The 27,162-nt window shown below is 40.1% G+C and overlaps 1 protein-coding gene across 1 annotated transcript in view; it reads right to left on the bottom strand.

Moving 5' to 3' along the window:
* Nucleotides 1-211: 211 nt before the first annotated feature.
* The window catches only part of LRRC1 (leucine rich repeat containing 1), a 130,038-nt gene continuing 103,087 nt past the window's right edge, over nucleotides 212-27,162 (bottom strand). Inside the window, exons 8-14 of the mRNA XM_025991075.2 lie at nucleotides 26,375-26,519; nucleotides 24,089-24,207; nucleotides 22,464-22,547; nucleotides 12,642-12,757; nucleotides 5,256-5,428; nucleotides 3,852-3,988; nucleotides 212-1,892 (exon numbers count right to left, since the gene is read on the bottom strand). Of these exons, the coding sequence (XP_025846860.1) occupies nucleotides 1,734-1,892; nucleotides 3,852-3,988; nucleotides 5,256-5,428; nucleotides 12,642-12,757; nucleotides 22,464-22,547; nucleotides 24,089-24,207; nucleotides 26,375-26,519 (933 nt within the window). The 3' untranslated portion in view covers nucleotides 212-1,733. The remainder of the gene's footprint in view (nucleotides 1,893-3,851; nucleotides 3,989-5,255; nucleotides 5,429-12,641; nucleotides 12,758-22,463; nucleotides 22,548-24,088; nucleotides 24,208-26,374; nucleotides 26,520-27,162) is intronic.

The following is a 27,162-nucleotide window of genomic DNA, read 5'->3' as shown; positions in this document are numbered from 1 at the left end:
CACACACACACACACAAACTTAAAAAGCAAAGTGAACCCAGTAAGTAAATGCATAGCAGGAATAAAAGTTGTCATATTTGGTTGGTTGAAAGCAGGTTTCTATGGAGTCCAATTGGCCAGGCAGCCACAACCCAAAGTTATTAGCCAGAAAAGAAGGCACTTCTGGGGTCTGTGCTGTGTGGCAAAAGGGCAAGCAATTAACTCAAAACTGACCATTAGTTTAGATATTTAATGGATGGGAGCGCATTGTCAAAGAATCAGCTAACTTGCCACCATCTGAACATACAAGGTGATAATTAATTTTAAAAAGTTGTATGGTTAATTCCAGGGTGATTTTATTTCACAGAGAGAAAACAAAAAACCAACAATATCATAATTTTCCTAGATACCACATAGTGACTGGCACTTTTCATTTCTCTTTTATGACATTATACAAAAAAAAAAAAGGGAAAGAAATCAATAGAAACACCAAAACATACCCCCATGCCCCTTAAATTAGCAGATTTAAAATTAAAACTTGAAGCAAGGATTTGTTATACTTTGATTCAAACTCTATTTACAAATTAAATTGCACTTAACAAAGATAGCAAACATTTCTAATATGGTTATTTTGCTTTATTGTGGTTTTATATCAATATAAAACTTTTAAAGCTTTCTTCAATAAAAATCATACTTTCTTTTGCAGTACATAATTCATTTATCAATTGAATTTCTATACCAGTTTTCTCCTGTTGTGCTTTTCTGCTCTATTTTATTTTACAAATGGCATATACCTTCCAAGCAGGTACAATCAGACACTGCACTCATTATAAGAGACTCACTCATTAAAGAGTTAAAGTGTAAGAAACGAAGTATTAGCAGTCTAATCCTTTGGTTCATCCTTTTTTTTTTCTTTTTTCTTTCTTTTTTTGTTTTTTACAAAAAAAAAATCAACTCATAAAATGTACAAATTGGTGATAACTCTTCTTTTTGGTTAAAAACAAATCCACCAGGTACATTACTGGTTAAAATCCAACTCGCTTTAAAAGTTCCACACTCCTAGTCTCTCATCTCACTGCTCAAGGATGCCACTGTGTACAACTGGTTTGACATGATTCAGGAATACAGTAAGGCACAAGTGGATGGTACAAGTGATAACAAATACTTTAGGACTGTTGCTTTTTTTTTTTTTGTCTGCACAAATACTAAAATATGTACCGTTTCCAAGATAAAATAACAAAAGAAGAAATACACATTTTTTTTTTGCTATGAAATACCTATACAAAATTTTTAAATGTACACTATCTGAGCTGCCAAAAAGATTTTTTTTAAAGAATCAATTATTCCCCGTACATAAAACACTGTCTCATCAGTAGGTCCAAGAGGAGAACTTGAGCTCAAAATGTCCCAGCACTTTATGGGGGTGGGGGAGGAGGATAAACACATTTCCCCTTCCTGCGCTCCCTCACCCCAACATACGACAGAAGCAAAGGTCAGCTGTTGACAGTAGTGTATTCTACTCCGGACGAAGGACTGGAGGTCGGGGGACGAGGCGGCTCCCGGCGGGCGGAGGGGCCCCTTAAGGCACTTCCGTGGGTGAGCAGCGGCCCAGCGCGCGGCCCGGCCCGGGGCAGCGACGCGCAGGTGCCCGCGTGCCGGGGAGACCGAGGCGCGCCAGGCTCCCGGCCAGACCAGCAGACGGGGCGCCTGGACAGCAGGGGGAGACGCGGGAGGTAAAACTCGGAGGTGAAGTTCTATACAGAAGTGGTCACTCGGTCAATGGCGTGGTTGACCTCGTTTTTGTTTGAATCCAGTCCTTTAGCAGCATTCATGTCGTTCCGCAAATTCTCCACCGTCTTTTTCATGTTCTTCAGCTCTCCTGGGTGCGGGGTGGCCCTCCGCAGGAGCGTCCTCTGCAAACAAGCAGGGCAGTGAGTGTTTGGGTTGCGCAGGAGCTGGGAGTGGCGGAGAGGTGGAGCTCTGCGCGCGTACCTGCGGCTCCCTGGCAGGTAGCGGAACACGCAGCTGTCCTGCGTAACCTACCTACTCCGCACAGAGGGGTCACTTCCAGAATAAAGGAATGCTTCGTAAAATGTAAGATTAGTGGAAGATAAAAATGAAGTTCCGTGAAGGACAAGGAAAAGAAGATTAAAAAAATTTTTTTTATTTATTCATGAGAGACAGAGAGAGAGAGAGAGAGAGAGAGAGACAGAGACACAGGCAGAGGGAGAAGCAGGCTCCATGCAGGGAGCCTGACATGGGACTTGATCCTGGGGCTCCAAGATCACATCCTGGCGGGAAGACAGATGCTACACTGCTGAGCCACCCAGGGATCCCCAAGGAAAATAAGATTTTTAAATTGGTGAAGTGGGGTGTGGAGAAAGAAAATGATTGGGGTGGGGGGGGTATTCTAATCTAAAATCACTGCAATGGAGCAGCCCGCGTGGCTCAGTGGTTTAGCGCCACCTTCAGCCCAGGGCGTGATCCTGGACACCCAGGATCGAGTCCCGCATGGGGCTCCCTGCATGGAGCCTGCTTCTCCCTCTGCCTGTGTCTCTGCCTCTATCCCTCTCTGTGTCTCTCACGAATAAATAAATAAAATCTTAAAAAATAAAATAAAAAAAATAAAATCACTACGATGGCCTACTACTACCCCAAGTGGTTCTGGCTTCCTTCAACCCTGGAGGCACGGCTCTGGAAGGAAAAGGGGAGCCAGAGAGAAGGGCTTCTTTTCTTACTTTGCTGCTGGGTGTGTTATTCATATTACCTACAGAGTTCACATTCTCTGCAGAGGCCGCCGTGCTGGAAGTGAAGTGACAGGGTAGAGACAATCTTCAAACAGCTGTATTATTTGACATGTCACAAGCTCTCTGGCTCATAAGATGGCATTTATGTCTTGTAAATGGCCTGTCCAGGAGATTCAGGAGGAGCTTCAGGTAGGTTAACATGACACTGCAAGGGCGCTTTTGAAGCACTGAAGGAACTGGTGAAATCCTCACCATCAGGCAAGCCACCTGGTAAGCACTGAGCACTCATTTCTCCTGAAGTCACTTTGTCGTGCCTAACTCCTATTCTGCACTCCCCTACCGTAAACTGGGAAAATCCCACTGGGTGACAGCTGGAATCACAAAGACCATGGGCAATCATTTAAAAGCCTCTCTTTCCTTTGGGGGCTGCGGGTACTCCCTCTAAGCTCTGCTTATGAAAATTTCAATTAGTGCAAGGAGTTTAAGAAGCCAAAGTCAACTTGTAGTAAGATTTCAAGAGTTGTCACTGACTCCTGGAGACATCAGCAGTCCAAGAGGCATGTTTTAAAGTGTGGATGGAGTAAGGCTAAGTAGTACTTTCAAATCTATTCCTGATGTTTGGATGAAAACTTATAACTGAACCTAGCTAACATCACAAGCACTCTGCCTGAGGGTGAAGAGAAGAATGATTCCATGAAGGAAAGAGAGAAGTACAGCTCTGCAAAAGGCAAGCCAAGTCACACTGTGAAGTGTGAATGGAGTCAATGCTGTACACCTCTAAATGGAGGTGAGGAAGAGACTTCACTCACCTACAACAACAGAAACAGAACAAATTCCTAATCAGTTTACTGGAGGTGAGAAGGGCCACTATCACAAGTAAAGAACAAGAGTATAAACTATTCAAGCCAAAGAACCCAAAAGTTCCATTTGCTTTATATACATTTGGTGAATTAGTACCTAGACATACCTCGTTTTGTCTTCTAAAAAAAATTCCTACATGCTGAAGGCAAAGCAGAAAACAGACAATTCAATATTAAAAGAAATCCATATTAGGTGCCACTCTCGATCTTGGAAGGCTTTTAAATTTTGAATTTCTAGGGAGGCCAACAATCTCCAATTCCATACCGTTTCATTGTCTTCATCATCTCTCTCATCTTCCAAAAATCGGATTGCACTGACTCTGTTCACCGCACGCTCATTCCAGGCCTCATCGGGGACATCGCTCACCAAGCTCTCCAGTGCCCCACAGCGAGGCAGGTTCTCTGTCACGAAAAAGACCACAGCAGCTTGGAACTCGGGTTTGTGTGACTGGTACATACCCCTGCACCTTCACAGGTACTTTACCTAAGGTATTCACCTAAATGCTATCTAGTATTTCAAAAAATTCAAAACAAAAAGAAAGTCTGAGATAGGGTTAACCTTTCTTTTCAATGATTCTACTTGAGATCATATAAAATAGGTGTTAATGTTTAGTATTTCATTACAAAATGTCATCATAATTTATAGAATCCTTTTTCACAATTCTTTTCTCTACACTAACTTTAAAAACTTTCTCATGAGGGGCACCTGGGTGGCTCAGTCGGCTGTGTCCGACTCGATCTCAGCTCAGGTCTTGATCTCAGGGTCGTGAGTTCAAGCCCCACCTTGGGTGTGGAACCTACTTAAAAGACAAAACAAAAAACCTTTCTCATGACACTGATGTGGCTGCACATATTGGACACTAGTACTTTCCTTGGTAACACATTCTGTTTTTCCCTTGGGGTCTTAAAAGCTCCTCTAACAAAGCTGGGATTGGCAAAGGTTGCTGAGGGGGGCCCTTCCATGTAGGAGGCTCCTGTTCTCCCAGAACACCCTAGTTCTCTTTTAGCAAAACTGGCTCTCAGCAAATATTTCTAATAGCAATTTAATGTTAGTGAATATTTTTAAAAACCACACATAATTTACAAAACAAAGGTACAATGACTTAAAATAACAGATTGGCTTAAAAACTGTTTGTCAGTGGGGGTGCCTGGGTGGCTCAGTTGGTTAAGCACTGATTTTGGCTCAGGTCATGGTCTTAGGGTCATGAGATGGAGCCTCAGTCAGGCTCTGTGCTTAGTAGGGAGTCTGCTTGAGATTCTCTCTCCCTCTGCCCCTCCCATTCGTGCTCTAAAATAAATCTTAAAAAAAAAATTGTCAGTTGTGTTCAATATTAATCAGTCATTCATCAAAATCTAAACCATCAGTTTGGATTTTATGGGACTCTGTCAACTTTTTAAAGAGTACTTGTAATTCCAGCCTTAGCGATAACTCAAACCCAAAAGGCTGTTTAAGGAATTTCAGATATGATATGCAGGTACGAGGGGTACTTTTTCTATGAAGGTGCAGAGGTACGTACCTTCCCAGAGGAGACCCACAATGACCTCACCCAGGCTGGCTGTAGGGGCACATTAGACAAACCACAGACACATGTGTGACCAAGCAGTCTTATGGATAGGTATTAGCTCCTACTAATTCTCATACCCATGTGAGTATTGTTCTTAATTTCACCTTGGCAAGTGGGTTCAGAAGGCAGCTGAGGAAGCAAGACACAGGTCAAAATCTTCTCTCCAGTGGTATGGTCTGTGTCCGTCTGGAATGTGAGCAGAGGCTGGGACTGGTTGTCAGACAACCATAAAGCCTTCAGCTTCAAGGCAGTCAGGGATAAAGGGAGATGTAACAGCCTAATTTAAAACAAAAGGAGACATCAAGGTCTCAGATTTTACAATTATATCAATTCCTATCAATACAGACAGAAAAAAAAAAAAAAGAATGACAAAGAACTTCCTGGGATTGGATTCAACATGGAACAAGATGCTGTGTTTATAGTAAGATCCAAGGTGTACTCTTTGTGAGCAGACTCCTCAGTGGGTCACCATGCTTCCCTCTTCTGCTGTCAACTTTCTCATTAGCACCTCTGGCCACAGGGCAAAACATGAGGGCATTACAGAGCACATGATTCAGCCTTGCACTAGGAGGTTTCCATTTAAAGAGGGAAAAAAAAGCCAGTGTGACTGGGGAAGGACCTAGAAGTAGGTGTCCTTACTGAGTCAGTGGCAACAGCCTCACCGACGACGATGAGGACCTGTTTCCAGCTGCACTTGGCAAATCAGGAAGAGCCGAAGGAGATGCCTGGGGTGCTAAAACATTTCAGTGGCAGTGATAATAAAGATCAAAAAAATTTTCTTCATGCACTGCATTCTCTTTCTCTAAGGAGATTATTTTAGGTATCCATTTTAAACTTGTATCTTCTAGTTTCTAGAAGCTCCCACTTCCCCAGACTATGTGATAATTAATGTCCACTTCACATTGTTTCAATTTCAAATGAGATCATATATATATTAAAACACTTTAAAACTTGTAATGTGACACCTAAAGATTAATTTTATGTTTGCACACATTACGGATGGAGTGGCTGTACCCAGTTAACTCTAGTTAACAAAGACCAGTACTTGCCAAAGGTTATGTTAATGCTTCTGCCCTGAGCACATCTGACAACGTTGGTAGACATTTTTGGGAGGTGCTATTGGCATCTAGTGGGCAGAGACCAGGGAGGTTGCATACAATAGCCCCCACCAAAGGATTACCTGGCCCAAAATGCTAACAGGTCTGGGGGGTGAAAAGACTTCTTTAGCAAAACCCAACACTTTATACATGTCTACTCATGCACTACTCTGCGGATACCAGGAATTTAAGGTTTAATGAACCTAAGATTGTATTTTATCAAGTATGTTTACTCTAAGGATGGATGCATGCATTAAATTACAACCTCAGCAGTGACTTCACAAGCTAGACATCATGAGCCGACCACATTCCATGGAGCCACAAGATGAGGCACATTTTCTTAAAAGAAATCCCTGGCCTGTGACTTCCGTAAAAAAAAATCATATGGCAGCATGTGTTGCTGGGGCTCTTTCTTTTACGGACTTGCACACCTATCTCCAGTTTAATACATGCGGGAGACCTACCTATTCATCTTACCAAGAGATCAATACTGCATTATCAGACATAGATGCCATCCTGAATTGACAGGCTTATGAAAATCGATTCTAACTCTATGTAGGGAATACGAAGAGAAGTTGTACTCCAATGTTATTAAACTAATCTAAGTAAAATGTAAGCACGGAATGTTAAGTTACTTTAACAGATCAAGTAAGAATTATCAAAGAGTGCATGGAGAGTGTTAACAACAAATGCATTAACAAACTTTTCACAAGACAAAGTGTTTTACAAAATACTTCCAATATGCTAGTTATGGAGATGACAAAATATTTTCTTTTCCTAAAAATTAGCCCAGCAAAGACTGGCCCCTCCCACACATATGTCTGTGTGCAGTATTGAGTCAGTAGAATTGTACCTTATAGGGGAGTTAGGTTCCAAAGTCAACGCATCCATGAGATCTGCATATGTTAAAGTACCCTTGAAAAGCCTCTGTGTATTGTATAGTACTTTGCAATTAGGGCCAAACCGAGTGAGAAATAAGTATTTTTAAATCCCAGAATCTACTGAGGACAGTGATGGGCTCACACCATGAAGGACGCCCAAGGGATGTGAGGAAGTAGAGGCTTTACAGCTCCCTTTCCTATTCTGAGGTGTTGGGTCTTTGAGAGAGGTAGAAAGTGAAATCTCTTATGCTTATACAACAAATTATTCCTGCCTGCCTCTGCCCAAAAGCTGTCACACATTCACTCAAATGCAAGGAAGTTAAAGACACAGATGTGTATTTGCCAGGCCTGGTGAGAGGGATTTTTTTGAAAGGATATCCTAACACACTGTGAAAGCTTCAAGTACTTTAAATTCTTTTTCATTTTATTGAACAAAATGATAATTCCCTTGAAATCTATTCCTATTTCTTTTTAAAATGTTTAAAGTTTCAGGGTCTTAGGCAAGAAATCTACAGTCAGTATCTCTAGATTTCTTAACCATAGCGTATAAAGAAAAAAATATTAAGATTTGAAAACTGGCACAGAACACAAATACTCAAACACAATCATTGTACCTTCTCAGAAGAGTAACTGGCTTTGCAGCTAAGTGCTAAAGCAAAGGCATAAGTAAAAGGCTACACAGAGCATCAAAAATAAATAACAGCTTCTAAGGATAACAAATCATATGGTAAAAGTTAAATTACTAGACTCTATGACAACAGATTTTATAAGCACATTCTACCAAGTCATATAAGATTAGTGACTTGTCTAGAACAACAGTTTCCCTATAAAGTGCCAGCTTGAACATGGCTGTTGCCAGCTGAGCACACACCACACAAGTTTGTTGACTAAGTGTCCCATGAAGGGGTGTTCCAGTAGTGTCAAAGACAAAAAAGAAAAAAGCTCTGTTCCCTGCCTTGTCTGTACACAGAGATTCTGCAGGTTGAGCTAACCCTCTCACTGATTCACTGCTGCCTGGGGGGCAGAAAAGACACACATACTCCTCTGTTTCTCTTGAGTGAACCATCCCAGGTAAAAGTGTGTGTGTGTGTGTGTGTATTTTATATATATATAATATATATATATAATTATATAATTATATATATATATATATTCCTGCTTTTCAGAAGAGTTAAGAATACATTTTCAGTTTATTTTGGTCCCTTCTGTACACTGCAGAATCAACACAAAAACCACAGCCCTATTTGTACATATCTTGCATCTCTATGTTTTATTTAGGACCACATCCCCTCAAAATAAAAAGCCTGTGGTTACTATTTACATCAGTGGTACAGGGACTAAAGCAAATGAATAACCACACCATGAGCTGAGTGTCTCATTTCCAGTTAAATCCATGACCAACTACCCTGAAGTGACCTTCTCTACCTCCTGGACTACTTAGTGACTACACTGTCAAGTTTATTTAACAACTACATGTGGGGTTGTTACTGATTAATGTAATACTGACTTAACCTATAGTTGCATGTTTCTTTTTTTTTTAATTTTTATTTATTTATTTATGATAGTCACAGAGAGAGAGAGAGAGGCAGAGACATAGGCAGAGGGAGAAGCAGGCTCCATGCACCGGGAGCCCGATGTGGGATTCGATTCCGGGTCTCCAGGATCGCGCCCTGGGCCAAAGGCAGGCGCCAAACCGCTGCGCCACGCAGGGATCCCTAGTTGCATGTTTCTTACAACTGAATATTTCATCTTTTATCTTCTACTGGAATTTTTTAGTTTTAAACAAAGTTTTCAAAACTGTTTAAAGATATATAGAGAGAATATAATCAGTGGGGAAATATAAGCAATAAATTGGTATTTTTAAAGGGAAAACCCCCTGTAACCTGAAGCTTCCACTCTTCCCTTAGGGGAATGATTATTAATGTTTTGTTGTACCGCGTAGATATATTGTCTTAAAAGCAAAAATGAGGGGCAGCCTGGGTGGCTCAGTGGTTTAGTGTCGCCTGCAAGCCCAGGTTGTGATCCTGGAGACCCGGGATTGAGTCCCACGTCAGGCTCCTTACATGGAGCCTGCTTCTCCCTCTGCCTGTGTCTCTGCCTCTCTCGCGCTCGCTCGCTCTGTCTCTCATGAATAAATAAGTAAAATCTTAAAAAAAAATAAAAACAAAAATGAAAATTAGAGTGTTATGTACTGCCCAACAGTTGCTTTTTTTACTCAGTACTATGGGCCTCCTGTGTCACTACACAGAGTAAGGATCTTACTCTTTAACTGCTTACTATCCCACAGTATTAGCTACACTGCTATGTTGAGCTTTGTCTTTTAATAGTTTTTCTCAGTTTGAGCTATAACTTCCATGTAACACTGTGTAACTCTAAGGTGTATCTGCGATGATTTGATATATTCATATATTCCCAAGTGACTACCACAGTAGAGTTAATACATCCATACAATCACATAATCACCATTTTGGGGGCATGTATATATATATGTTTGTGTGTGTGTGTGTGTTGAGAACATTTAAGATCTATTCTTTCAACAACTTTCAAGAATATAAGGCAGTATTTCTACCTATAGTCACCACGCTATATATACATTAGGTGCCCAGAGCTTATTCATCTTATAACCGGAAATTTATACCCAGTAAGCAATACCTCTTTCTCCTACTCCTAGCCCCTGGTGACCACCATTTTACTCTCTATTTCTAGGAATTTGACTTTCCTGAATTTCACATATGAGATCATATAGGATGTGTCTTTTCCTGTCTGGCTTATTTCACTTTGTGTAATGCTCTCAAGGTCCATACATTTTGTTATAAATAACATGATTTTCTTCTTTCTCGTGGCTGAATATTCCACTATATACATCACACCACATCTTCTTTATCCATTCATCTACTGATGATGTTTAGGCTCTTTCCAGATCTTGGCTACTGTGAAAAATGCTGCAGTGAACAAGGGAGTGCAGATCTCTCTTCAATATCCTGTTCTCACTTACTTTGGCGATACACCAGAAGCGGGATCGCTACAGCATATGGTAGATTATATTTTTAATTTTTTGAGGAACCTCCACACTGTTTTCCCTAGTGGCTGCACCAATTTACATTTCTACCAGCAGGGCACAAGGTTCCCCTGTCTCCACATACTTGCCAACACTTATTATCTCTCATCTTTTTGATAACAGCTACTCTAACAGCTATGAGGTAATATGTTTTAATATTTAAATTTAAATCTTTGGATTGTAAAATTCAAAAGTGCAAACTATTTCCACATTGACAGCCACTATTTCTAGGATTTGGTACTACTCTTCCTCAAAGATCCTCAAATACTAGATATTGTGTAGCTGGTGGATATTCCTGTGGGAAAGAGTTAAGAATTAAGGAAATGGATTCTGTGTCTAAGGGTAGCTGATAATAAAAGACATCTTCTCTGTTACTGTACTACAAGATTTGATACTTAGTTTCCAAGTGGAATTTTCTAGCTACCCTATCAAACTTGTCAAAAAAAATTTGTGGAAACTAACATGTAGTCTTTCTGTGCCATTTGCTATTTTTATATGCTTGAGAGAAGAGGCAAAAACTTCTGTTGTATGTGGTATAATTTCCCATGGTGTACCACTTCTGCAAGCTAAAAAGCTGACATTATAGCCTTTTATTAGTTTCTACACTAATACTTTAAATAAGTAGTAATTAAATATTACTACTAAGTTTAAAATTTGGTTATGAATCTGTATATACATGGACTAAATGACACATATAACTGACTCAGATGACAGCTATGTGACTACTTTTTAATGGGGTTTTTTCCACCCCAGCCCAAGCATAATAAAAATTTAACTTTCCCTCCTGAGAACTAGAGAATGAGGCTTCACTCATGTGAAAAATAGTTTTCAGGCATCAGAGTCATCTTTCTGCTCAAGAATTAGTGATGTAAATTCATGCTCACCAGTGTGGCAAGAATCTGGGAAGGTTTGGAGTCACAAAGTTTTTACTGCTGGAGTTCAGGGAAGAACCATTCTTCCTAAGCCCTATGCTGCACATGAGACTCAGTCCAGCAGAAAGTCAACATTCAATACAAATTAATCCTGAGTTTCCAGTAGGTCTTAAAATATATCAAGGTCTTAAAAATCTATCAAGATATCCTGAAAGCCTTCACTTGAAAATGGTGAGCTTTTCCTGAGGCCTGCTGAGTCCTGCTATTTCTTAGCACCACTACCTACTATCCATTAGCCAGAATGAAAAATGATGGCTTGTGCCTGACCTAAGTGACCAGCTAATCAGCACTTAGCCCACAATCCCCCAAACACTCTCCCAACTGCTGCTAGCTCTCATTTAAAATCATTGATCATATTTAACTGTATAACACTCAAAAGCATTTTTTAAATTCCTTTTGCGATGTAGCCTGTGATACAAGGCATTTCGAAGTGGCCTACTGTTCACTCTGCAAAACTAACATTTTTAACATTGTCATTCAGGCCACAAATATTTACCAGGCTTTCATCATGTGCCAGGCACTCTGTGGGGATAAATGGTCCAGTGGCACAGATGCCACATCTGACTTCAGGCAACTTTAGATTTAGACAGTTACACACACATAAGCTGGCAATTATCATATGGTGCTGTGAGTGCTATGGTAGGGGTAATTCAAAAAAGCAGGCTCCACACAAAGAAGGCTCCCCACAGAAAATGAAAGCATGAGTGATGAGAGTTAAAAGCGGGAGCCAGAGAAGAGGGTCCCAGGTAGAAAAAATAGCTGGTCTGGGCTCAGGAGAAAGTACATATGCCATCTGAGGTGACAAAAAGTTCACAGAGTGAACTGAGTGAACCTGCCTGAAACAGGTCTATATTCTGCACAGGTGAAGAGAAAGCATATTCCAGAAAGCTAGGGGCAGGCCACCATTGCCTCTGACTTCAGAACTTGAGAAATGGCACCGCTATGACCTTGGCGGATACCATCGGGGTCTCTTCACTTTATTACAGATTATGATCACTTAGTGATTCTGACATTAGCTGGGGATCCCTGTGACAGAAAAGTGTCCCTGAATACAATTTTGTTTATAATTTCAAGTGGTTCCAAATCACCAGCAGAGCACATCAACACCTCTGCTTAAAATCTAGTTCAAACTCGTTCAAGCTCATCCTTCAGATGAGGAAACTCAGAGGTTCAAGATGACTTATGAAAGCTAGCTATAAAAGCTAAGGTAAAACCCAGCTCTCAGGCACCACTGTTTCTCTTACATCACTATACTGCTGTTCTGGGAAGCATTTCTGCAGAAGCATCTACTTCAAATGGCAAAGTGTCCCGCACTTAGGTCATTCCTGACCTCTTCCACTCCATCCAGATCCATCACTCCTGCTCTCAGATTAACAACTTCCTGGGCCCTTGCTCATTTGACTAATTGGTACATATTCTTTAAGATGGAACAAAGGCAAGATAGCAAAGAAGCATGGCAAAGGTTGGGGTGAATGAACATTTGTTTTTTTCCCTCAAAGAAAGCAAATCCAAACATGCTTACCTGTTCCCTGCCACATCCAGGACATGAAGCTCTGTGGCCTGTGACACCTCCGCAGGTAGCCGAGTTAGTCTATTATCACGTACACAGAACACAGTGAGGCTGCAGCACCCACCAATCTACAATGAGAAAGAAAATATGTCCTTTTTCCAGGTTTTTGTGGAAGATGGTGGTGGGACTGGAGTATCTTGTCAAATGGCATGAGAAGGATGCATAAAATGATATCATATGATTTTAAGTTGCACTAAGACCAACTATGGTTAATTTAAATCAAACAAAACACTAAGTAGTCCAATAAGTTAACAAAAATCTCTGCAAAACATTAAACGTACATATTCTAAATTAAATCAAGAAAATAAATGGTACAGTCTAAAAATCTCATTCTGAAAAGCAAGTCATTTTTCACTGCTATCTAATGCAACTGTATCTTTTAAATATGTAAACTAAGCTAGCCAGGTCCAGACAAATGTTATTTGGTAATATAGTAGATTAAGAATTCTAAATTTCACAAATATGGCCAAGGATGATACACACACACCGCTGGGAAGACCTGCCCATTTATATTAAATCATGTTCCCAGTGTTCTAGTTCATTTCAAAAAACAAAAAACGAAAAAAAAAAAAAAAAAAACAGAAAGAAAAAAGAAGAAGAAAAAGAGTTACCAGATAGACAATATAGTACATTAATTTCTACCATACATCTTTTCATTGCTTTTGGTCATTCACAATCTAACTTGGTAAATTCATTATTCATTTTCCTTTGACAAATGCAAAATCAACAATATTTTAGTAAAAACTGAATTCAGTAAATACACACATCAATCTGGTAAAACTTATGCTGGTAGAAGCAAATCAATACCTGCATCCACACCAAATTTGATTACTATTTATTTATTTTTAAAGTAAATGATTCAAAGGTAATTAAGTTTTGTATGAGCCTGGTCTTCAAAAAAGAACATAAGCACAAAAGACCTGAATCATTCTCTTGAACAAACTGGCTACGGTTTCTATGGTCAGGAAAGCTGAACCAAGGGGGTGGAAAAAATCACTCGATCTCAGACACAACATTCTGCAGGACTCCATACAGTACTACATTCTTCCAGTACTCACTATCCTGACCCAGAGTGACTGCAAGAAAAGGCTTATGAAGGAACCTATTGATGTCTCTCTGACACATGGAAAAATACTCCATAGCTTACCACTTGAAGAGGGGCAGGAGACTTGTATCTTCCAATGATATCTGAATACATTTTATGCCCTTTTCTTTGTATACATGTGTTTAATATATGTATCTATATTAAAAAGCATATTTATGAAATTGCTACATAATTACCTTCATGTACAATCTGATTATATCTTCCCTTAGGAGCTAATATAAAGACTTGAGATAATATATTTAACCCCAGTATTTAACCATAATTGATGTAAAAGAAAAATAAACATAGAAGAAAACACAAACTAACATTTGTCTAAAATGGAAAATCCAGATAGGTAGAAAGGCTTTTAGATTGTCCCCATTATTTCTTAGTATTCACATTTCCCATCCCAGCAGGTGCATTCATTGTCCTCTAAAATATAACATTTTGGTCCCACTGTGTCTTATTTCTTTTTTCTGTCCTCCTAAATCTTGTCAATTGTCCAAAATTACCTAAACATTCTCTATACCATCAAGTCTTCCTTATACCCACTGATTCACTCTCTGTTTCTTTCATAATTATGATTCATACAAACCCTGTGACAGATTGTTTTACTGAATTTGTACATCTAACCAGGATGCACAGCAATAACAGTAACCATCCTATCACCTACCAACTTTTCTCATTAGATATGTTTATACACTTATGTTTATTTACTTACTAGTGAAAGGCTGCTCCTTGAAGTTAATATCTGCTTCTATGCGTAGCAATGAAAACCACAATATTCTTTTTTTTTTTCTATTAAGAATCACTACAGTGACCTCTCTTAGGTTTTATAAATATAGGGCCCCAGTAGCATGTCCTAAAAGAGATTTGCAACAGGATCTTTGAGGGCTTGGCTTTCTTCCCTCCGTTGAGGAAAGGAATCATAGTTTTACTCAGATGCCCAGAAATATCATGGAAGGAATCAAAACTTTGAATCTTTTGAGGATTGACATGATTATATCTTCTCTGATAAATTGAGATGATCCCAACAAAGATCTACTCATGGGAAGAAATCTCCAAGCATCTTATGGAGCGGAACTCCCTATGACCTATTCTATGTGAAGGGGTATCAGCACTGGGCTCTGGGTTCTGGGGAGGGGGGCGCTGTGTGCCATGTGAAAGGTCCTCCAGGTCAGCATGTGGCTAAGGCTGGACAGCTCCTTAACCTTACCAACCTGGCCTGGCTTTGAAGACATAAGGTTTATCTGTACTCCAGGAAGGTCAAAATAGTGATTCACATACACAACCCTCACAATGGTAAAATAAGCTACTGGAGGGTGTTTATGAGCAGAGACTGCATCATAATTGTGGACACTTTGTCGTGAAGCTACCCCCTGCTCCAGCCACCTGTACCATATCTGTTTTGGGGCCTCAAGACTATACCATGTGAACATTTTCAATTTGATCATGTACATATATTATCTATTAAAAAAACTAACCAACTAATTAAAATGGGTGACACCATTTGCTCTATGTTGCTCTAATAGCTGTTGGAGCAACATAAGTTCTGGACAAGTAAACACCCCTTAAGTTTTGGGGGAGGGGGAAATAATGTGAACTCTCAAAGGGCTGTGTGAGCTATCCACTGTGCTTCCGTCTAATTTACTTATTTTTTCTTTTTCCTTTACCATTCTAATCTTGAATCCATTTGAGATCTCAAGAGGTAGAAAGAAAGCAATTGCATTCAAGAGTCTCCTAGGCACTCTGGGTTGTCACAGCAGGCTGAGGGACCTGCTGATCTCTATTGTCTAGGGTTTAGGAAAACAATGAAACAATGCCAACAAAGAGCGAGTGTTATTGCCCAGTGTGCTGGGGATGTCTTCATCACCTCAGAGGCATGCGCTGTCCCAAGCAAAAAAAGTCGCAGAAACGTCTTTCCAAATCAGCCAGGAAGGCATGGCATGCGCCTTTGGCTTTAAGGAAAGATTATTAAGCATAAAAACCATAACTCAAAAGGCACAGTTCTTCATAGACACCAGAGAGGAATGTGGTGTCCTGGAATGGATGCTCTGAGATCACAGAGACCTGGGCTGGAACTGAGGCTCGGTCATGTGTTTTGTGGGTTTGAATAAGCTACTTTAACCTAAAGTAACAATCAGGATTAAATTAAACGAAACCACAAATACAATTTGTCACCTATCATAGAACCTGATAAATGTGGCTGGAAAACCAATATGAGTTATTGTCTTCTTTTCAAGAAGTGAAAGTCCCGGGTCCAAATGACAAGTGCAGTCAACCCTTGTGTGCCTGCTGTGTTGTTGGAACTGTGCTGACATTGGTGAGCTCTTCCCACAACGCACCTGAACTTAAAAATCTCTCCCTGCCAATGCATCACAGTGACAAAATGACAAAATATCACTGTGCTAAATACTAGGGATAAATACACTGTGACTTTACTGCTAGTGAAGCACTGGTATCAGTTCAGTTGTATATTTTACATATAGTTCATGTAAATTTCTGCTTTCTCAGGTTCAGGAGGCAGAGTTTACAGGGTTCTTTAGTGATCATCAGGATAAAATGCCTGTATCACTTAGAAATTCTGGGAAGCAGAGTCACTGTTTAAATAACTTATTACCAGTTACGTAGGAAGCTGATATTTTTAAACTTCCTTAAACCACATAATAGCACCTTCCCAGAATACAAGGGGCTGGACTTGGAGAGCTACAGAATGTTAGCTGAGAATCTTTGTTTCACTGGGTTGTGTCTCTTCATTCCAGATGATACCTTCCTTCCCTACTGTTTGGACCTGATTTAACCCATCTCAAGGTCACTGAGAAAATGTTAGGTCAGGTCAGCTGCACTAGGTATGAATTGCCTGCAGGTAACATTACTCTAGATGACATAAGCACATTCAGTGATCCAAAGAGAAAGCCTGTATTAGTCATCTTTGTCTACCTAGATTCCACTTTTTGAACGCCTGCTCCAAGTGTGAAGAAACTTTCATTCTCCTTCAGTATCTGCCTTTTAATATTCTATGTAACAGAATGAAACCCACATTTCGCTGTGGCAGAAAGGAAAATGTACAAGATGCGAAATCTGGTCAAAATAACAATTTGAGCTGTAATAATATGGTGCGTAATTTTAGAAACCAAAGACTTTTTGCATTTCCCATCATCATCATCTATGGTATATTATTCAAATGTTCCTATTTCATAAATATTTTGGAAATTATGTGGCTTTGGGACTTCCTGAATTGTTGGGCCACTGACATTGAAATATCCATTAATTAGCTATGGCATTCTTCATCTCTAATTATAAAACAGTAAGTTACATTGACTGGAAAATAAAAACTATATATACACACATGCATAAAAGCACAATGAAAAAAGTAACTCAGACCAAATCCTACTGCAAAGGGATAATGGGTATTAACATTCTGAAGTACAATCTTTCAGTATTACTGCCATGCATTTGTGATTATACATATACACTTCAATGAAATTAGGACCAACACTATGATCTTTAGCACCTCTGCTTACATATAACATCAGGAACATCCTCCCATGTCATTGTTTCTAAAAGGACTTTTGTTGACCACATAACTATCACTTCACAAATCTCCCACATTACATGCTGCTGCTAATTGGTTCTGCCATTTCTTTCCTGTGTGATCTTGAGCAAGTTACTTCAACTGAATCTGGGTTTCACGGTATCTTGGAAGTTGATAACGACTTATCTACACCTCGCAGAACTGTTGCTAAGATGAGACACGAATATGCAGGAAAGCACACAGTACAGTGCCTGGCACGTGTTAGCTGCCCCAATCCATGTACTTGTTAGCTGCTCCTACATACACATGAAAAATATTCTTGTGCTTGGTTTTCATGTATACCACAACCATGTTCCTAGGATGAAGGCCTGGCAGTGGCACTGCAGAATCCAAAGGGTATGAACACTTTCAAAGGTTTCAATATTTCCATGTTCTCTTTCAGAGAAGACGTAATAATTTATACTCCCATGATAATATGCATTTTCCCGTGCCCTCACCAACATCTGTTACCATTTTTTTTGATCTTGACAATTTGATAGGACAAAAAGCTTCCTTAACATTTCTGTGAATACTGATGGAGCTAAATTTTCTTTACATCAATAGCCATTTCTATTTTTTTCTTCTCTGAATCACTTATTATTTATTGTGGTAGGTTCTTTGCTTTAATTTTTGTCTACTTTTCTCTAGTGGAAACATCTTTTTCTCAATGCCCTGGAAGGATTTCAGGTAGAGAAAGAATAGATCTCTCTCATCTATAATGTTGTGTCACCTGGTCCCCAGGCTTCTTGAAGATCAGAAATCTAATTTTTACACAGGCAAATCTATTAACTGTTTTTTCTTTTTTTTTTTCAACTTATTTCCTCTCTCAAGTTTAGGAATGCCTTCTTCATTTTGAAATCCAACGGCCAACTATATTTTATTTTACTATTGTTAGGCTTTATTTGATCTCTTTTATTAATAATCCATTTTAGAATATGATGGAAATTTACACTAAATTAAATTATAATAAGACTGAAAGCTATTGACAAAACGAATTCTCTATCATCACAGACACTTTTGAAAATCACAATTATTATTTATGGGTAACTAACATTTACAGAGTGCCTGATTCAAATAACAAAAACAAAAAGAAGCTTTGATGAATGATCTATAAATTTTATCTTATTCGACTGGATAGGTGGGATGAAGTAAAGATCACAGATGGTCATTTTGACTTAATGGAGACAAAAGACTGGCCTCTAAAGTTGAACACATGATCAATTTCCTCCAGCCAGAATCTCTTTAGATGGTGCAGGTTGTTTAAAGGTAATATTTGGCTGGGGAATATTACAAAGTTGATGCCTCTTTTTCATCACACCTACCACCACACATAAACCAACTCCCTGTCTGTCCACGCATCACACAATGCAGTCTCTTCTTAATTCTTCCCTCCACCAAAAACATGAGTTTTTTAGGGAGTCTTCTTTTCCCAGGAGCATACATACTTACACAACAGGATGAGAAATAAAAGACACAAATAAGTTGCTTGAAAAATCAGAAGCATGCCACATGTAGCAAATAAAGCAAATCTAGCCTTTCCATTAGAGAATTGTGCTGACAAACCGGAATTTAGTGAAGACAGATGAGCTGCCATGTTATCCTTTTGGAATTTCTGAATAACTTAAAATGTAATTCACAGAAAAGCATTCTTTTGAGAGAGAATAATCTGAACAAATCTGACAAACACATAACAAAATAAGGTTCCAGGCCATGCAGTCATTTAGAAAAAAAAAAAAAAACTGAGTTTAGAAGAGAAATGTCCAATATTTTACAATGAAGAACACACAAAGCAGTCAGGTGATTTGAAATCTTCATGCATTTAAGAAGCAAAATGGAAGTTAGAAATGCACTGTGATCTGAACAATACTTACAAGATAACAAGTTTACCTGACTTTTCTAAATTTCCAAGCAGCTAACAATTAAGAAAACAAGAGACATTCATTGATTTGCAAATGTTTACTATGAAGTAACACCACAAAACACAAACAGAATCTATTATTGTGACCCACACAGTACAAACTTTCCCCCTCATTTGGAAGGGGGGGGAACAACAACAACAAATAAATACTGCCATCGACTAAGGAGATGTGCTCTAAAACTGATGATATACAATAGTATCAAATTAAAGAAAGACAAAAAAATAGGAAGAACTACGTGGCACACCAAACCAATAGCGATTAATACAATTATGGATTTTTGGCATATATATTGAACTGGCCAGCATTTCAGCTTAGATGTGTCTGCATGCAACTTAATTACTCAAGAGAGAGAGTAGTAGAGTTTTCCAAGTGCAGAATCCAATCAAGGAAAAGTGCAGGATATGATCAAATGGTTTCAAGCTTGGAGGCAGAGCAAGTGCAGACACACATAGGCACTAGGCCCAGCCCCACTCCCCCAATTACACACACACACACACACACGTACACGCACACATGGTCACAAGGCCTATCATACCCACTGCACAGAGACTCATGGCAGAGCAGTGGTGCGCAGACCAACAGGACACACTTGGAGGTCAGGAGACCTGAGATGGTCCGCTGCTCAGCCCCAATGGTCACCAGCAAGCACTCCACCATTTCTACTGGGTCACCAAACTGTAACCTGCAGCAGAATTAGGGACATGTGCTCGGAGCATTTTCCCACTCTGGGAGGTAACGTGTGTGAGTGAAGGAGTGCTAGAAAATAGCCAGTTCCTAAAAACCTCAACATTCTCTGCTTAACCTCACAACTGAGAGAAAGGGCACAGACTTTATTCATTTACAAAACTCTATCTGCCACAAAACCAGTCACAATTTCACAGAGAACAGATGGCTAACTATGATGCTTTGATGCTAGAACTATTTACACACCATGTTCACTTTCCATGTTATGAAATACTGTTCTATTAAATATACATGAACACACAGCACGTGGTAAGCATAACCCTCTGAACCCTAAAGACAAGTTTCCTTCTCTTAAGATGTCAAGATGACAGACACTGAAATGATGGCAGTAATATTACACAAATAAAATGTTAAAGTTGTGCCTAGAATGTATTCCTTTGCCAGAGACTCAGAAAGAGGGACGGGAAGATGGGCTGAGTGGGGAAATGTACTGGGGACAGACACCCAACTTCCAAGCCCTCTCTTCAGCGCTAGCCTTGAAAATGTTTCTAAAATGTATTAATTTCCTAACATGTTCAAACCAGAGAGTTTGACCTCCTTTCTTTACCAACTCAAGGTCCTGACTTAACTCAGGGCCACACCTGAAAAGGCTGGACTGAGTCTCTGTGACCTGAGTGGCTGTGCTTTTCTTGGCCTATGGGAGAGCAGTGAGCAGGCTGTCTGGACACATCTCTGGGGTCCATCCTACTGACCGCTAGCTTTGTGAAGCCTGCTAAGGAAGGCTTTCCACTGGCCTCAGCTGCCTCATCTGGAAAATGAGGAAATCTCTCTTACGACCTCAAAAAGTTGTCATGAGGGCTCAGTGAGTGCACAAACATGACAGTGCCGAGTACAGTATGTGGCATTGAGACAGAAACTAATAAATCTTTCCTACTTCTCTGTGCATGTGTCTATGTGTCCAGTCTGCTACCCATTCAACAAGAGTAACATCAATATTCAGGATATCAGCTGTTTTGGTTTATCACTGTGAGACCAGAACCGAAATGTTCTGATTAGCAGAATCTCTTACTTGTGTTCCCGTTTAGCAGAGGTATACTGAAGTCTTTCTGCAGGGAACAGTTTTATTTAAGTGCCAGTGCTCAGAGTAACAGTAGGTCAGAACATGGCCATATTTATGACAAATACCCCCTCACCATGCTTCCCCTTGGGAATATTGGCAGTCTTGCCCAGGCAGAAAACTGGAACATGGAGGGTACAGCACCAAGATGAGGAAAAAGAGAGAGAAACCAGGCAAAGCTCAGACACTCTCAGAAGGGCCCTAGGAAAATAAGACCCCTCCCCACCATGTTCTGGATGGTGGGATGGTAGTTTGAAATTTATCCTAAGAGAGATGTAGGAAAGGGTCAAAACAGAGATAGGAGGACATTGCACCTAGCCAGAGACCATATCACATGCTATCACACCTTCATGAGAAGCCTGGCAAAGGAGACAAGGGCTCAACCAGATTTGATGGAAGGAAGAAAGGCAGCTTATCTGAGTTTCAGGCTAATAGCTAACAAAAAAATCAACTACCCATCGCCCAGCCCAGTTCCAGATAGAAGGTAAGCCTTCTTTGTTAAACATCATGCTACAATATCACACATGCTTCCTTGTTTAATCTGCTCTGAGTTTCCTTTTTTGTTTTCAGCAACTCCCTCACCAGAACTGGAGTGTCTCTACATCTGCACAACTACTTCCCACAAAGCATGGTGATGGTCTCTTCTCCTGGTTAGACCACTGACAAAAAAAAAAAAAAAATCATCTGAATCTGGCTATCAGGGACACCTGACTGGTTCAGCGGTTAAATGTCTGCCATAGGCTCAGGGTGTGATCCTGGAGTCCCGGGATTGAGTCCCACACCCTAGATGGAGCCTGCTTCTCCCTCTGTCTATGCCTCAATCTCTCTCTTTGTCTCTCCTGAATAAATAAAATCTTTAATAAAAAAAAAAGAATCTGGCTATTGCTTCCCATTCACTTTCCTTTATATGAATACCTTTGCGAAGAGTTCATTCACTACCCCCAGACACAAACACTGCCCACTATCGATCTCTGCCCACTAAAAGGGTTGCGTCAAGATCCATTTTTATAATCCCAATGGCTTCAGAAATCGTTTAATTTCACATTAAACTCAGTTAGACCCAATGTTTTCCACTTCCTCTGCCAAATTCCCAAATTACCTATTCCTGTCAATAGTTCTCTGTATGTCAAGCCAGAAATATCAAACTCTTTCTTTCTCCCACTTAAAATCCTATCAATTCACCTTACAATGTTCAGTCATCTGGACCCACCTACTGTCTTTAATGTTATTGATGGTCGTTCTTTGATCTAATTCTTCCAACCATCTCTATGCTCACAAATGAAAGTACATAACATTTAAAAAGTACTGCATTAAGTCTTTTAAAACATATGACATTTTTAATCCCTTGTGTGCTATTATTTCTTTATGATTATTATTGTTTTTTTAAAACACATACCTCTTTTGGTAAAGACACTAATTTATTTCTGTCTGCATTCAAGTTGCTCAACTTCTTAAGTTTTCCAATGCTCTTAGGTAAGGTCTGTTAAAATAACATTTTAATTATTATTTTAATACATTTTTTAAAATATGACTCACAGTAAAACAGATCTTTTCAAGGATTTAAAGAATATCATCTCATCCAGGAAGAGATATAATAGTTCTTTCTGAATATCAGATAGGTCAAAGCTCACTTGGAAGATGCAGAATTAAATATTTTGCATTCTTGTTAAAACAAGAATGTTTCAATGAAATGAAATCAAAGGCACAGACCTGGAAACAGAAAAACACCCAGGAAAAAGGTAAAGGTAATATAATAATATATATATATCTTCAATATAAGTAAGAATTTGCACCTCAAGATTCACCCCTTCATTGCCTACACCTTTGAGAACCACCCTGGAAGAATGGCTTGGATGACTTGAAGCCAGAAGGCTGGGGGGTTGGAGAGGATCAGAATCCTGAGCAGGAGTGCTGTGAGGCCTGGGGACAGGAGCAAGGTCAGCAGGGCTAGGAGATGGGGTGCTCAGAGCATGCTAGGAACCAGGCAGGGCCCCGGTAGAGCGGATAGCTTCAACACCTGGCTGGAAGCCAGAGTTGAATGTTATGCTTACAATTGCTATGATTACTATCTGTAAGCCTAAAACTATAAACTAGGATCAGAAGATTTGAGCACTTCTACTACCAAAGGAGGCCGCCGGAGCTGCCTGAGGAGAGAGGTGTTGAGCTCCCACACCAGTCCTGTGTCCAACCCATTTGTGCTGTCTTTTTCTGCTCTTTCCACCTCAAGAGCATTGCTTGTTCTTTTTATAAAGGAAGGAGAAAAGAGAAGAGGAAAAAGGAGTAGGGAAAGTAGGGTACGAAATACAGTGACAAAATGAAAGAGAAAGTTAAGAAAGTAAGCTGAAGCAAACATAGCTGCTACAAGACACAAAGAGAGGAGGAGGAGAAGACGACATGATCAGTGAAGGCCTGATGCAAGCAGAGAAAGCAGGAAGGAAGGAGCAACAGAGATCTGCTGTCACCCTGCTCACCTGCACCACCCCCCAGCAGGTGGTGGACGCCAAAGCTTTGCCCTCAGGAGGATGGAGAAGCCCCGCCCAAGCATGGCTGCAGCCACCTCGTGTCCAATCTCTAGGGTGGGGTAGATCTCAGTTCCACACCCAACCTCGCCAAGAGCACTCATCCCCACCCCTGAGTCTCACCAAGGCTTTTCCCAGCCAAACACCATTTTCTCCCCTTCTCTATTTGCTCGAAGAACCTTGAGAGAACATTTCCTCCAATGGTTCTTGGACACCATGATTGAGGCATGGGCACAGCCACTGACAAAGGCTCGCTCCTCCCTACCCCTCACTGGAGACCCCTGTGAGGGGAGCCTGACCACCATTCTCTTCACTCATGCAAGTAAAAAGCCAATCATCCTTTTGTCATGCATTTGCTCTGAAGTTCCTTTTTTAGACGTAACATAAGAACATGTCCATGTAGTCTACCCCAATTATGAGTAAGTAGAATCTACTCTAAAATGTCTTTATGATACAGAACCCCCACCCTACATATCCATTTGAATGCGCAGCCCACACTCACCAGGAGCTGGTTTTCTGTAAGAACTAACTCAGTGAGGCTTTCACAGTCCCCAACTGCTTCAGGCAACTGTGTGAGTCTGTTCTGATCCACCTTCAAGATCGACAGTTTCTTTAGTTTTCCTGTAAAAAGCATTATTTCAACTCATTAGTTACAACTGTCTTCCTAATCATCACTCTTTATCTCTCATCTGGCTGTTCTTTTTTGTGTTAAATAGTTATTCTTTTTTTTTGCCCCTTCATCCAGCTTTTCACATGATGAAACCGCATATTTCTCATTTAGATCACTAGAGGTGGAGAGTTAATTTTATCAGAACATCAAAAACAGTCAGCAATTAGAAACAAATCATTTTAAAAGTCACTACATAAAAAAAAATCGTTATCAAAGCCAGAAACTTTATAGGAAAACAAACAGCTAGCTCTTGACAGATCTCTAAGAACAGGAAATGTTTCATGTACAAAGGAGAGAGACTTTCATCTTACTCCAAGAATCATCCCCAGTAAAAACAAAAAATAAAGTGTGGTTTATTCTATCACCTAGGAATGAAAGTGGCTTAGTAAAGGCTCCTGTAACAAAGTGGTTCTAGATACGCAGAATAAAATGGAACCTCTGAAATGCCACATTAGGAACTGAGTGTATTTCATTCAAGACAGGAAGAACGGACTTTCTGGTGATGCCCGCAGGCCACGAAAAAGAGGAATGGAGTGACCGCAGCTTCCTCAAGGTCCCCACTGAGTGAAGGAAATCCTAAATCTTTTGGATTTTCACTTTCAACTATAATTCAAGGGAATGAACCTACAAAGCAGATATCCTTTATTATCTACTGAGAGAGGCTGGCATGGTGACACCTTGTCCCCAGTTAAATCAGAAAAAAGTCTCCATCTTAGAGGAGATGTAAAGCTGAAGAAAAGGAAAAACTGAAAAAATTAACTTGCCTTGTGTGTTGCCACGGAGTGGGGCAGGAAAATGAACAGATTTGTAAGCTCTTTATTTAGTATAATCAATAACCTCCTAAAATGGTCGCCAGAGAGTTTCCACCTGTCCTCACTGGCAGGAGAGGCATTAGCCTTTTCCACAGGGCACACTGGATCTCCCTCCAACTGAGGGGTCTCCTTAACAGTATTACTGGCAAGTGGTCTTGCCACCTCTCCTTGGATACTTCAAGTGACAGGGAGCTTATCCCTTCACTAAGCAGCCCAGACTAATTTGTAACCAATACTTCATTTATCATCTTCCACTGCAGCTGTCTGAACTGGAAGATGCAGTAACAAATTGGCTACTCTTCTACAGGATGGCCTCTCAAACCCTTGAAGTCAGCCATCCCATGCCTCCTATTTCTGATGCCAAGCAACAAAACATCCCCAGCTCCTACAGCTGTTTTCAGATGGCATGTATCATTCTCACTGAACATCTCTACCTGGAGTAAAAATCCCCACCAATTTTTCAACCAGTCTGAATCAAAAGGCAACCTCTGTGTTCTTCCCCAGTGGCCAGGATCAGTTACTGCTTTCATCTTGACCAAATACCAGAAAGGAAGTAATCCTGTCACACAGCTTCTCCAACTATTGAAAATCTTTCAGAAACCTCCTTTGATATTTTGAATAAATGTTAAAGGTCAAAGACAGCAATCCTATGTTAACGCCATGGTTAAACATAGTTTTGTTTTGTTTTTTTTTTTAAACAATCTCTAAGCGGCTTTGCTATGGTGGAGCTCCCAGTCCATGTCTGTTTATATGCCTTCCCTGCATTTATTTTTCTCACACAGGACGGAATGCCTTTATGGTAAAGGAAATGTCTGGAGTAATTTATTTTAAAGGAAATGGCACAGAATGGTTAAAGAAAAAGATTATTCTTAGCTTACAAGAAACCGTTGAATTCAAACACACCATTCCCCTCTACATGATGTGGTAAGATTAGTCACTTTCTTATAAACTATTTAGGAGACTCACTTAGAAATTTCTTAGAGACTGCTCCCATGCCTAACCACATCTATTGTTTGGACCACTCCTTACTGAAATCACTGAGACAAGATGCAGATGAGAAAGAGGAGTCAGCACTTAGAAGTAATCATACCTACATCTGCTACCAAACCAGGGTGATAGAAACACCTGCCTATTTAAATGCATTGAATGTTCTTTGCATTCTTTCTTTAAGAATAAATACATGACATGGAGACTAAAGGAGCTACATCCCCAGCATCTGAGAGTAGTGACCAAAAGATCACAGTGAGCTCCAAATGCTCAAGACAATAGCAAGCATCTTCAGTAAGTAGTTACTTTCCATACTTACCGATGCCATCCGGAATCATTTCTAGTAAGTTCTGGGAAATGACTAAATCTGTTAATGAAGTCAGGCCACTGATTTCTTCAGGAAGTCTTTCCAACCTGTTTTCAGAGACATCTAAGCACAGCAGGTTCTTCAGATTTCCTATTTCCTACATCAGTGATACAGAAAGAGACTCATGCTTAAACCTGCCACAGTATAGAGAAATTTCTTACAATGATTTTTCACACTCAAATCCCAAAGTTGCTCTGAGGATGTTTCTTTAGCGTTTATCTACATGCGAAGGCTGGAGTAAATTTCCAGACCCCTTTCCAATGCAAACGGGAAGCTGTAAAAATCACAGACACGGAGCCGGGAGGGATGCCAAGCCCTCCAACTTCAGGCAGGCAAGGAATCATTCTCACTGAACAGATGAAGAGACTGGCACCAGGAGAGAACAAATGACTTTACAGTGACATAATTAAAAAAAAAAGGGGGAGGGGAGTCTAGAATCCAGTTCTTCAAGTTTGTAATCAATCACTTCCATAAGCAGCTTACACTCCAGGGTGACCCTGAGATTTTCTGTTAAGAAACCATCTACTTTACATCTCCCATGACTGGTAGTACTTGTTATAACCAACACCAATGCAACTGTACCCCAGCAACTTTGAAGCATCAGAACCCACTGACACCTTTGGCCTCAACAGAAGAGAGAAGCATACTGCTTTCAAAGGAAACAGACTATCCCAGGAGCAGGGTAAGTACCTCAGCGAGTCTAACATTCTATTCAAGAGATATTTCACCTTCCACTCACA

This window comes from Vulpes vulpes, chromosome 1 (assembly GCF_048418805.1).
Source record: "Vulpes vulpes isolate BD-2025 chromosome 1, VulVul3, whole genome shotgun sequence".
Lineage (NCBI taxonomy): Eukaryota > Metazoa > Chordata > Mammalia > Carnivora > Canidae > Vulpes > Vulpes vulpes.
Note: the sequence above shows the minus strand (reverse complement) of the source record. Positions and strands in the feature narration are given on the sequence as shown.